The sequence below is a fragment of the Sorex araneus genome, chromosome 3 (genome assembly GCF_027595985.1).
Source record: "Sorex araneus isolate mSorAra2 chromosome 3, mSorAra2.pri, whole genome shotgun sequence".
NCBI classification, from domain to species: Eukaryota; Metazoa; Chordata; class Mammalia; order Eulipotyphla; family Soricidae; genus Sorex; species Sorex araneus.
In genome coordinates, this window is record NC_073304.1 from 99,657,402 (window position 1) to 99,668,611 (window position 11,210).

The 11,210-nt window shown below is 62.8% G+C and overlaps 1 protein-coding gene across 1 annotated transcript; it reads left to right on the forward strand.

Annotated features, from left to right (window-relative positions):
• Positions 1–532: 532 nt before the first annotated feature.
• INSYN1 (inhibitory synaptic factor 1) lies at positions 533–10,348 on the forward strand. The gene is made up of 3 exons (XM_055132504.1): positions 533–1,153; positions 1,539–2,226; positions 9,537–10,348. Exons 2-3 carry the CDS (start codon positions 2,056–2,058, stop codon positions 10,260–10,262), a joined length of 897 nt encoding a protein of 298 aa, XP_054988479.1. The 5' UTR covers positions 533–1,153; positions 1,539–2,055; the 3' UTR covers positions 10,263–10,348.
• The last annotated feature ends 862 nt before the right edge of the window (positions 10,349–11,210 follow it).

The window sequence follows — 11,210 nt, forward strand, 5'->3', positions numbered from 1 at the left end:
GGGGCGGCGTGTGTGTCGCTTTAAAAGCTCCCCCCCGGCGCGCCGGGCCGGCCCCTCCGCCGCCAGCGCCGAGGCGAGCGGAGCCGAGCGCGCCGGGCGGCCTTGGAGCAAGGCAGCGGCCGCCCGGGCGGCCAGTCGGGCGCCGGGCGGCGGGGCGGGCCGGGGGCGGCGGGGCGCGGGGCGGCGGGGCGCGCGCGGAGCGGCCCAGGCCCGCGGAGCCCGGCCGGGCAGGGCGGCGAGCGAGGCCCAGCCCCGACCCGCTGCCTGAGGGCCCCAGCGGCGGCGCCCCGGCACCCCGCGAGGGGCGGCGAGGCCGGCGGCGGGCGGAGCGCGGGGGCTGCGAGCCCGGAGCTCCCCGGCCGGCCCGGCGCGCGTGCCGCTGCCCGCGCGGCCCCTCGCTCGCCGCGTCCTCGCGCTCCCGCCGCCGTGCCGGGGCCGCCGCTCCCAGCCCCCGGCCTCGCGCTCGCCGGGTCCCGGCGGCCACCGCCGCCCCTCCCCCGGGCCCCGCGGCCGCCCGATCTCCCCGAGCGCGCCCCGAGCGCGCCCCGCGCGGGGCCGGGCTGAGCCGAGCCGCGCGGCCGCTCCGGACGCCGCGGGAGCCGGAGCGCGGACGTTGTGGGTCGCGGCTCGAGCGCGTCCCGGGCGCCCGGAGGGGCCGGCTCGCCCCGGGCCGAGCAGGGCAGCGCTCGGCAGAGACGGCCGAGTCGGACTGGACAGAGCCCATCCCTGACGGGGCCCGGCCCGGTGGGTGCCGGGCGTGGACTCGGGGGGTCCCGGCGCCCTCCCAGCCCTGCGACTTTGGCTCTCGCGCTGGGACTGGCCCGGCGTCGCCCCAGTCGCCCTGAGCCCCGATCACCTGTGGCCTGGGAGCCCCGAGCCCGCCAGACCCTCGCTCCTTCCCCACCCGGAGGCCTGGCGGGGCTTGGGGGTGCTTTTTCCGGCCCCTTTCTGGGGAGCGCGGAGGCCCCGCCCCCTCCCACCGCCCAGATGTCCCCCGTGGCGGCTCTGAGAACCTCCCCCAGGCCAGTGGCCGATGGGTCCAGAGAGAGAAGCCCGCCCTAGGGAGCCTTGGGGGCCCCCCAACATCGTCTTGGGGCTTGCCCCCCCCCACCCCGACGCGTCTCGGAAGGAAGGCCGGTGTCCCCCAGCCTCGGTGAGTCCGGTCCGGTCCGGGAGCGGAGCGGGGCTTCTGCTATCAGTCGGGGCTGGGCCAGGGGGCGTCCACTGGGAACGCCCCGCTGAGGGAGGCCGGAGGCCCCGGGAGGCCTCGGGGGTGCCTGCCGGGAGGAAGGAGGTTGGGGAGAAGCGGGCAGGATGCCCCATCGCGGCCGAGCACTTGAGTCTCTAAAGCAGGGGGGCTTCCCCTTTACTCTATAGGAGGGACTGGCGGACCCTCTGCCCCACCAGCCCTCGCCGCAAAGAAACGATCCATAAACCTCCCGCACGGAAGGGTGCGGGCCAGGAGAGGCGGCAGCGCGGGCTGCCTGTGCTGCTGCAGCCGACGAGGCCTGACGCCAGGTTCTTGGCTCTCTCTGCAGGGGGCTGCCCTCCGCCAGTCCCGCGCCCTGCCCTGAGCCGCCAGAGCCCGAGCTCCCGCACAGCTGGAAGACCCTGGCCACCCCTCACTCGCAGGTGTCAGATGCAGCCTGGGACCTCTGCCTTGGCAACTGCCCAGGAGTTGTGAGGGGCTGGCTGCCTCCCGCGCCCCTCCCCAAGGGCGTCTCTTCCCCCGTAGACCTCCCCTGCCCCTGGGTGACCAGGGTCGCACCCCAGGGCACTTTGAGCCCTGGATGCCCCTCCCCCTGCCCGCCGTGTCCTCTCCTTGACCCCCTTCTGCCAGACTCAGTCTTCCTCTGGGTGTCTCACCGCCCACCCAGTGGCAGAGGAGGCGGGGTGGCCCAGGACGAGGGGCTGGGTGAGGACCACCCAGGGCCAGGGTGGGCTGGGGGGCCGTTAAGATGTGGAGCGCTGCCCAGCTGAGGGGGGCTCCGTGGAGGCAGACACAGCAAGTGCCCGGCGGGAGCCAGTATGGGCAGGCCTGCGGCCACGTGGTAAATGATGAACATTCGGGGCACCCCGGACCTCGGGCAGCCCAGTAACGACCCCAGCAGTGGTGGCGGCGGCGGCAGCGAACGGGAGCGGATCCGGCAGCGCATGAAGATGGTCATCGGGCAGCTCGAGGGCATTCTGCGGGAGCTCAAGGAGGTGGCCAAGGAGCTCCGGGAGGTGAGTGAGGGGCCAGGGGGCCCCAGCACCAGCTTCCTGGACCGGGTGTGGCTCCTGGACTCACCTCCACACCCTAGTGCTGGTAGAGATGCGTGCTGGGATGGGACCCCTTCTTCCTGCTCTCCTGTCCCCAACCAAGTCTGCATGGCCAGAGACCTGAGCCCCTGTCCCAGGACTGCAGAGCCAGCAGGCCTCGTGGGGTTGGTGCCTGGGGTGGCATTAGCACTCAGAGCTGCCAGCAAGGGTAGTAGGACTGAATCCCACTGTGGCCTCTGTCCCTGGAAGCAAACCCGGAGCCCCCAGGGGACCTGTCTGACCTCTGATCCCAGTCCCACCTCCTGGAATTAGATCTGATCTCTCCAAGCCCCAGGAGAGGGGGGCGTGACTCCTGGGAAGTAGTTGCCCCTGTCAGATCACTCCACAGAGATTCTGCAGCTACACAGAAACCCCAGTTCCTGGAAGAGCTGAAGCCATCTGTATTCTCACAGCCCTGAGGCGAGAATGGGCATGGGCCCGAGGCTGAGGGTCAGTGTCCCTGTGTGCAGGGGCCAGGGCTGAAGTCACCTGCAGGCATGTGACAGTGCACCCCACCCCCTTCTTATGCTTTGTGTTGGGTTGCGAGGCTGGAAAGTCACCTGCAGACCCTCGGGTGAGTGTCTCTGCAGCTCTCCAGGTTTCCCGTGGACGCATACCCCAGTCCTGCCCCTAGGGCTGTGTTGGAGCCCACAGTGCATGACCGGTGGTTCTGAGCCGCTGGCCTGAATTTGTCCTCTGGGTGCAGTTACACCAGCCAGGTAGGCCAGAGGCACATTTCAGCTTCTTGTCGGCAGGGCCCCTGCTGGGACCGCAGGGAGGTGGTTGAGCCCGAGTGATGGGCTCCAGCTCTTCCGCGCCTGCGGCAGGGAATGATGGGAGCGCCCATTGCAGAGAGCGGCTCCTTCCTGAGCGCCAAGGAGCATGGTCTCTGGCGCGAGCTGTGTTCTCAAGGGGGGTCCTGATGGCACTGTGGTGGTGGTGCTCCTACTGGGCCAGGATCTGGGCCAGACTTCTTCGGAGGATGCAGTTTGGAGGTCCAAGGCCAGATGCCCAGAGCAGCCCTGATAACCCTGGCCACCCAGCTCCTAGGGAAGTGAGTCCTGCTCCTTCCTCGCACATGCCCCTCCCACCTTATTTCAAATTTGCTGCGGTTCAGGCCCAGAGGAACTCCCTATAGGCTCAGCTGGGCCAGAGGCCGGCACTTTGCCTTGCTGGAAAGAGCTAAGACCTCTCTTAAGTCTGGAGTCCGCACTGCTCCAGTCCAGAACCAGCTCCCAGGGGAGCATCTTCTGGGTCGTGGGCCCTGGCCCCTCACCCACCACTTCTCCTTTCAGAGCTAGGAAGCATTCCCAAGGCAATCCAGTCCAGCCCTGTCAGCTTACTGCTAAAGAAACCAAACCCCAGGATAGACAGACAGATACAGACAGACAGACAGGCTTGTCCAGATATTCCGCCTACCAGGTACAGAACTCAGCCTGAATCTCAATTCCTGGTGGGCCACACGTAAGTGACCTCTGCATTTTGGCATGATCAAAGGCATCTGGCTTCTCTGCAGATCTTACCGAAATCCCTCTCCTCCTCCCGCTTCTCAGCACCTCCACTCCCCTTCCCGTACCCCAAACAGCCCCTCGCCTCTGTTCTCAGGGGCTCGCAGGCTCTGCTGCCTGAGGTCTGAGCCAGGACAGAGAAAACTGAGTCCCACCCCACACACTCCATGTGCCTCCACCGGAGACTTTGGCAGGTTGCTACGGCAACCAGAGTCTACCCCGTATGGTGCCACCTGCCCGCTGCCAATGGCACCCAGCTGGGAGGGGGGCAGGCCTCCCGGCTCCCCCACTCCCCAGCCCAGCAGGGTCTGGACCTGGGGTGATGGGCAGAGTGTCAGAGCAGGCAGGAGAGGCTCCAGGAGGCCAGGCAGGAGAGTTGGCACATGGCATGGGGTTTGCCTAGAACGAAGTAGCGATTGTAGGGTCTAGTCTGGGGCAGTGGGTCGGAGAAGCCCTGACACCTGGCTCCAGCTTCCTGGAGAGAGTGGGGAAGCCAGGTGCTAGGTTCTCTTTGTGTGTGGCTCTGTGCAGCCTTCTTCTAGGACATTGCCCAGCCCCAACCCCCTCGTCGCACCCCACTCCCCAAGCAGCACCCACTGGGGTCCCTTTGGAGGAAGCAGAGTACCCAGATGTGAAGGCAGGTGCCCGCAGGGCAGGGGGGCAGGGGAAGGCTTAAGCTATTTACAGAAGAGTGAAGGCGGCAGAGAGGAACACAGTGGTGCCCCTTTCTGCCCTCTCTTTCCCAACTGCAGCCCCTGCCGCCAACCCTCGTGCCCTCAAGCAGAAAGCTGAGAGCCTGTGCCTCAGTCTGCTCGCCAATGAAGCAGGCGTGCTGCTAAGAGGTGCTCCAGAGTGCCCTTAAAAGGAACTTGTAGGGGGAGCCAGAGTAGAGTTTGCTTTGCACACGGCCAACCTGGGTTCGATCCCCTGCATCCTATAGGGTCCCCCAAGCACCTACAGGTGTGATCCCTGAGTGCAGGGCCAGGAGTAACCCCTGATTACCACTAGGCGTGGCCCAAAAACAAAGAACCAGGGTGGGAGGGAGGGTGAAAGGACTCCACAGGCTCCGGTGGAGAGAGGGATCACACACACTGGCCCCTAGACTATGCTGCGTTTCTCCTGCAGGAACACCCCCAAACCCCAAGAGAGGACCCCGGCTCTGCCCCACTGCAGGTGGCTGTGTGCAAGTCCCACCCTGTAGTGGGGAAGGGGTTAATGGAAGCAAGGGAGGCCGAGGGTATAAGGGTGAAAGTGCTGCAGAAGGATGTGATGATTCATCAGCCCTCGTCTCCCGGGCCCCGATACTCCAGGATTGCCAGACCAGTGCCCACAGGCTCTCTGAGTGCCCCTCAACACTCTGTGCCTTGTAATATGGAGATGCTGCGAAACCTGGGTGCTACGAGCATGGCGCAGTTCTGCTGTGTGACCTTAGTGAAGTCACCTGACTTCTCTGTGCTGCTCTTCCCAGCTGCAAAGGGCAGCACACACCCTCCCCCCCACCTACCTAGTGCCCAGCCCCAGGGTGGTCATGCAGAGCAGTTTAGTAGAGGGGCAGGTGGGCATCCACTGGGCTGTCGTGAAATACCTACTGGCCTCAGCGCATGTCCCCCTCAGCCCGGTTCTTTGGAGACCTTCCGGTCTCAACCCTGGTCATGGAGTTTGGAGCTGCAGTCAGTTTTGTCCCCACTCCTGGCAGGGACAGAGCAGAGAGCGGCAGAGATGGGGAAGGGACAAGGGTTTCCGCTAGGATGAACTGTGACTCAGCTGGGTGAGGGCATGGTCAGATCTGGGGGGCTCTGGGGACCGAGGGACTGGCCAGAGCAGGGGGTCCATGGAGGAAGCAGGCAGGCGAGCTCGGGATGGCTGGGCCCCCCGTGTGGCTGGGCTGCAGGGAGCCTGGGGGGGCTCGGATAAAGCTCAAAGCTGGAGCGGATCTAGAATGCAGGGCTTGTCACACTCTCCAGGAATCTCTGGGTGGGAGATCTGCCCCCGAAGCTCCCTCTCCCCTCACCAGAGCCCCCAGGCCAGAGTGAGGGCCCTTTCCTTGCCACCCCCAGACGCCTCTGCAGGGGCTCAGACCCCCGCCCCGGGATTCCCTCCTCAGCAGGTTGCTCACTCACACTGAGGCTCAAGAATACTCCTACTTGTGTCCCCCTGTCCTCAGCCTCTTGGGACAGGGCACTACCTAGGGTGCACTTGCCCCCTTGGCCCCACCCCAGGAGGGTGGAGTGGTGGGCGCAACCCTTCCACAATCTGGGGCACCTCTGGAGGATCTGTCACACGGATTTCCTGGGGAGTGGGCATGAGGGTGCTTCCCTTCCCGTGGGCAGGTGGCGCGGACAGCGCAGAGCCGTGCGGACAGGAGAGGATGTGCCGGGGCCAGGAGGCAGGGGAGCCTGGGGAGCGTGGAGCCATGCCGAAGTGGGTCAGCGCCATCACCTGCAGCTCAGCAAGAACCGGGCAGATTCTTCCTCCCCAGCCTCGGCCACCTCCCACCCCCGGTGCCCTTTCCCGCCTCACCCTCCTCCTCTGGGTGGACTCACCAAGCTCTGTGGCCAATTAGGCCAAACTGCAGGATGAGAGTCATGAATCACAGTCCACTCCTGCCCGCCCCCAACCTCACAGCCCCCCAGGAAGGCAATAAATAACGTAATCATAGAATTAAAAAATAATCAGTGGCCATAAATAATGCAGAATCCCCAGTTATGTAAGCAGCTGCTCGGGGCGCCGGGAGTGAGGGAGGGAGGAAGGGAATGACTTGTCTGGAGAGGTGAAGGGGCCAGAGACAGGTAAGGGAGGTAGATGCAGGTTCTGGGGCCCCCAGCTCAGTCTTGGGTGCAGGATCTAAGGGAGCGGGCTGTGCATTTTGAGAGCGGGGTTTGCCCCAGGACTGGAGGGGGGGTGGCAGGCAGCAAAGCTGGGGGTTCCAGCACCCTGGAGTCTGCAGAGAAGTCTGCTATCTCCATCTGTCCCTGCGCCCAGAGGCTAGAGCGGGGCTGTGTCCTCTGCCCAGACGGGGCAGGACCAGTCTAGTGGGACGACAAGTGTCAGTATGAGGAAAGGGAAGCAGTTCTATGGCTCAGAGGCTTTGCGGGAACCCCTGCCCTCAGCCCCGGATGGGCCACTGGGAAGGCGGGGAGGCCCAGAGACGAGAATGTGCAGGGTCTGGACCTGGGGTGAGACTGGGGGGCCTGGCGGGAGGGGGTGGTGCTGCAGGCTTGAGACAGAGGCCAGACAGAGGATGGGATTGCATTGGGGAGTCTCTGAAGCTTAGGGAGCGGGGGCTCCCGAGTCTCGGTGGGTTCAGTTGTTTAGGCGAGAATGGGGGAGGGCTGGCCGTGACCAGGACAGGACCTGGGACCCTCATCAGGCTTACCCACATCCCTCAGCCCTGCCCTGCCTCTTGCTCTGCTTGAGCTGGTCAATCTGTTTTCAAGTGCCAGGACTCCTCACTTGTGGTGTCAGTTGCACTCCTTCCCATCTCTGGGCCTCAGTTTCCCCATCAGCAAGCACATAAGAGGGGACTCAGCAGGGTCTCAAGTCCTTTCTGACATCAAGCTTCAGATTCTGTGATTTTGTGTTTTACAGTTCCCTTTCTCCCTTCCCTCTCCCTCTCTCCCTCTGTGTGTATAATTATGTCCCTGCACTCCAAGACAGTCCCAAGTTACACGTTGACAAAAAGGTTGTTAAACCTCAGAGAGAAATCACAGATTTTGAAGTTTCAAAAGCAGGGAGGCAGGTGCCCTGGGGTCTGCCCCATCCCTTCCCTCCCCACCTTCACGGGAAAAGAGGCACCTGGGATTGTGGACTGGTCTCAGCCGTGCAGGCAGTCCAGGGCCCATGGCACATCACTTCCCTTTCTGATTCTTGTCACTGAAGTCAGCGTGACCCGTATCCACTAGTGTCCTGGCTCCTCTCGGCCTCCTATTTGACTGTTGGAATCACTCTGCTTCTCTTCTTCTGCCATACTTTTGAGGGACATGGGTGCCACACATGTGCTGAGCCCATGGAAACCCAGCGTGACTTGTTATCTTGCCAGTGGGATTGGAAAATGTCCCCACCGGCATGTCATTTCTTCAGCTCTCGGTTCTGGTGCCAGGGGCCTGGCCACAAACCTGGCCACGTGCTCTGCAGTAGTGGACCTTTGTGGTCTATAGTGCCCCACGTGCTTGTTCCACCTTAAGTCCCAAAGGCGCCACAATAGCCCCATTGAGCCCATTCCACTAGAATAATTCTCCTTGCGGGGAAGAAACTTGAGCCCAGAGAAGTTGAGTGAGTTGACTAAGGTCATAGAGCACCACAAAACCACCAGGGTTGTGGCCCTGAGGTGGCTCCAGGGTGCTTGGTTACACTTGACTCTGTCATTTGAAAATGCACGTGCATGTTTGTCCAATCCCTGTCCCCTGGGTCAGGAGAGGAGCATCATCCACCTGGAGGAGAAGAAGACCTTGTCAAGCTGTCCCCGTGAGACTGGCAGTAAGGCCGGAAGCAGAGGGGTTCTGCTGAGGAGGGGAGGGGCTGTTAGTGGGGGCTTGTGAGCGTATAGGCAAGAGCTGGTAAGTGTGAGGCCCGGTCTGAAGGTCTTAAGGTCCGTACTCTCCGCACCCTGATCTTCCTCGTGGGGCATCTGTAGTCCAGCTTCTGGGCCTGGCCTGGCCTCTGGGCTCACGGTGTCAGATGCAGTTTCCTCTCCCTGTGTCCCAGTCCTGTGGCAGCAGCCACAGTAGCTCTTTGGCATCAGGGTCTGGGGACAGTGCAGCAGCCACCCCAGGAAGTGTGGGAGAGAAACCCCTCCCTGAGCCCCATGGGACTGGCTGAGTTAGAGGCTCGGAGGAGGTTCGTGCACCTCCAGTTGGCCTCCAGCTCCGGGGCTGGTCCCCATGGCCTGCCCAGAATCACAGCAGCAGCCCCCACCCCACCCCCAAAGGCTGTGCAATGCTGCAGGGGGATCTCAGCCCCATGACCTGCAGCTCTGGGCCCTGGGTCATGCATGGGAGAAGCCTGACCTCTGGCTGGAGGGGGAGGTGAAACTCCCTCTCCTCTCTGTTCGTGGGTCCCGCTCATGTGGCCTTTCTCGCGGGCCGGGCCGTGCACAGAGCAGAGGTGCACAGGCAGACTTGAGAATGGGTCTGGCAGAAGGTATCACTCCCCAGCTCTGCGGCAAGCCAGTTGTTCCCTAGACCTCAGGGGAGGTAAGGGGGGCCTCCCTGAGGGCTTCACTGCACCCAATAGGCTGTTGCCTTCCCTTCTGGCAAGCCAGGGCCAGAGAAGGGGAGGAAGGAGGCAGCTCGTGATGGTGGTGGAAAGCTCGCTGACTAACCCCAGGGCTAGACCGGAACACTTGAGAGAGCCCAGCCATCTTCCTTTCGGTCACTCTTATCATCTTTCCGAGGGCTGGGTGCTGCTGCCCTTTTTGAATGCCTGCTTCCATCACAGGAGGACCCAGTCAGTGTTTGGGGGGCAGTCCTGGTGTTACTGCCCCCCAGACACTTACTGGGTCCGGGGGAGAGGGGCATGTGGGTGGGTGGGGTGTGTGGATGGACAGGAAGTAACCTTGCCCATGCTGGCCCCTGCTGCTTCCTCTGCAATGCAAATGAACTTGCACCTCCAGGCCCAAGTACTCCTGCAGGGCCCTTAGCAGAGGGAACCCTGTAAGGCAGCATGCAGACCCCTTTGGCCATGCCAGGTCCCTTCTGGCCCCTCACTCCTCTCACCGCCCCTCCCCAGGTGGTGACCCAGATCGACAAGCTAACCTCTGACTTTGACTTCGAGCTCGAGCCAGACGACTGGACCACAGCCACAGTCAGCAGCACGTCCAGTAGCGACAAGGCAGGCGTGGGTGGCCCCTTCGACCTGGCGCCCCTGGACTTCGTGACGGCTGATATCCTCTCGGACAGCTGGGAGTTTTGCTCCTTCCTGGATGTCTCCACGCCCTCAGACTCCGTGGATGGCCCCGAGTCTGCGCGGCCAGGCACGGGGCCCGACTACCGCCTCATGAACGGGGGCCTACCCGTGCCCAATGGGCCACGCGTGGAGACCCCTGACTCCTCCAGCGAGGAGGCCTTCGGTGCTGGCCCTCCCAAGGACCAGCTGCCCCAGCGGACCCCGGGCACACGGGAGAGGGTGCGCTTCAGCGACAAAGTGCTCTACCATGCTCTGTGCTGTGACGATGAGGAGGCAGATGGCGACGCTGGTGAGGCGGAGGAGGAGGAGGCCGGCCTGTCCCCAGAGCCTCCCCACCAGGAGGACCGTGCTGGCACCCTCAAGGTCTCAGCGGTGCCCTACAAGCCCAGGCGCTCTCCAGTGACTGGCCACCGCACGGGCGCCACCTCGGCCCCCGAGCATCCCCGTCGGGTGACCCGGAATAGCAGCACCCAGACTGTGTCAGACAAGAGCACGCAGACGGTGCTCCCCTACACGTCCTCCAGGCAAAAAGGCAGGGGCAAGAACTAGAGGCCAGGTGGGGCCAGGGCGGGACATAGAGCTATAAATATCTATATTTAAGCACACACAGTCATAATAAAATTTTAAAATGCTAAGGATTTGCCTCTACCCAGCCCTGAAGCTTCTGCTGGACTCACAGCAGACACCTGTCTGCTCAGAAACTTGGTGCCAGGAGCTCCTGGAGGGGAGGTCCTGAAGGGTGTGGGGACATGAGGGTCGGTGGGGGGCAGCTCGGGAGTGAGGGCCTGGGCTGGCCTCACTCGGTGGGCCAGATCTGCTGTACTCCTTTGCCATCTGCACCAGCGTAGGCTCTCACCACAGCCTTCCAAAGGCAAACAGACTCAGTGCATTTATGATGCCATGAGGGAGCACGGTGGCTCTGGGGCAGATTGGCCCCGAGGACAAGCAGAGCCTCAACCATCTCCAATTTCCCCCACCATACACAAGCACACACCCTCTAGCCTAATGCTCAGGCTTGATTTTCTCTGGGGAGCACAATCTGGGGCAGAAGTCGAGTCACCCTTGGCCTAAGGTCCCCAACTCCCTCACCAGATAATTCTGATGGCCTCGTTCTAGTCTACCCGGCTGCTCTGCCCTGGGACACTCAGTCCTCCACTCCACTCCCGAATGTCTTACGAAACCAAACAAGATGCAGCCTTGAGGCCCTAGGTTTGGTTTGCGGGGGGTGGCCAACACAGGATAGTTTCTGAATCTCCTTGGGTTATGAACCCACATTGTGAGTTGGAAAGATAGTGTAGGGGTTAAGGCTCTTGCCTTGTATACAACTGTCCACTTCTCAATCCTTGGCACCCCAAGTAGTACTCAAGCCCCACCAGGATTAACCTCTGAGCACAAAGCCAGGTGTAAACCAATCAACAAAAACCAAATGACTTTGGTTCATTGATCAAATTGCTGTACTCATGCCGAACTGTTTGACAGGTGAGTCCACTGATCTTT

Bases quoted from the DNA above. Each gene is read 5' to 3' on its own strand.
- INSYN1 (XM_055132504.1), top strand. From the start codon at position 2,056: ATGATGAACATTCGGGGCACCCCGGACCTCGGGCAGCCCAGTAACGAC. The intron at 2,227-9,536 runs GTGAGTGAGGGG...GCCCCTCCCCAG, and splicing joins TGGCCAAGGAGCTCCGGGAG to GTGGTGACCCAGATCGACAA.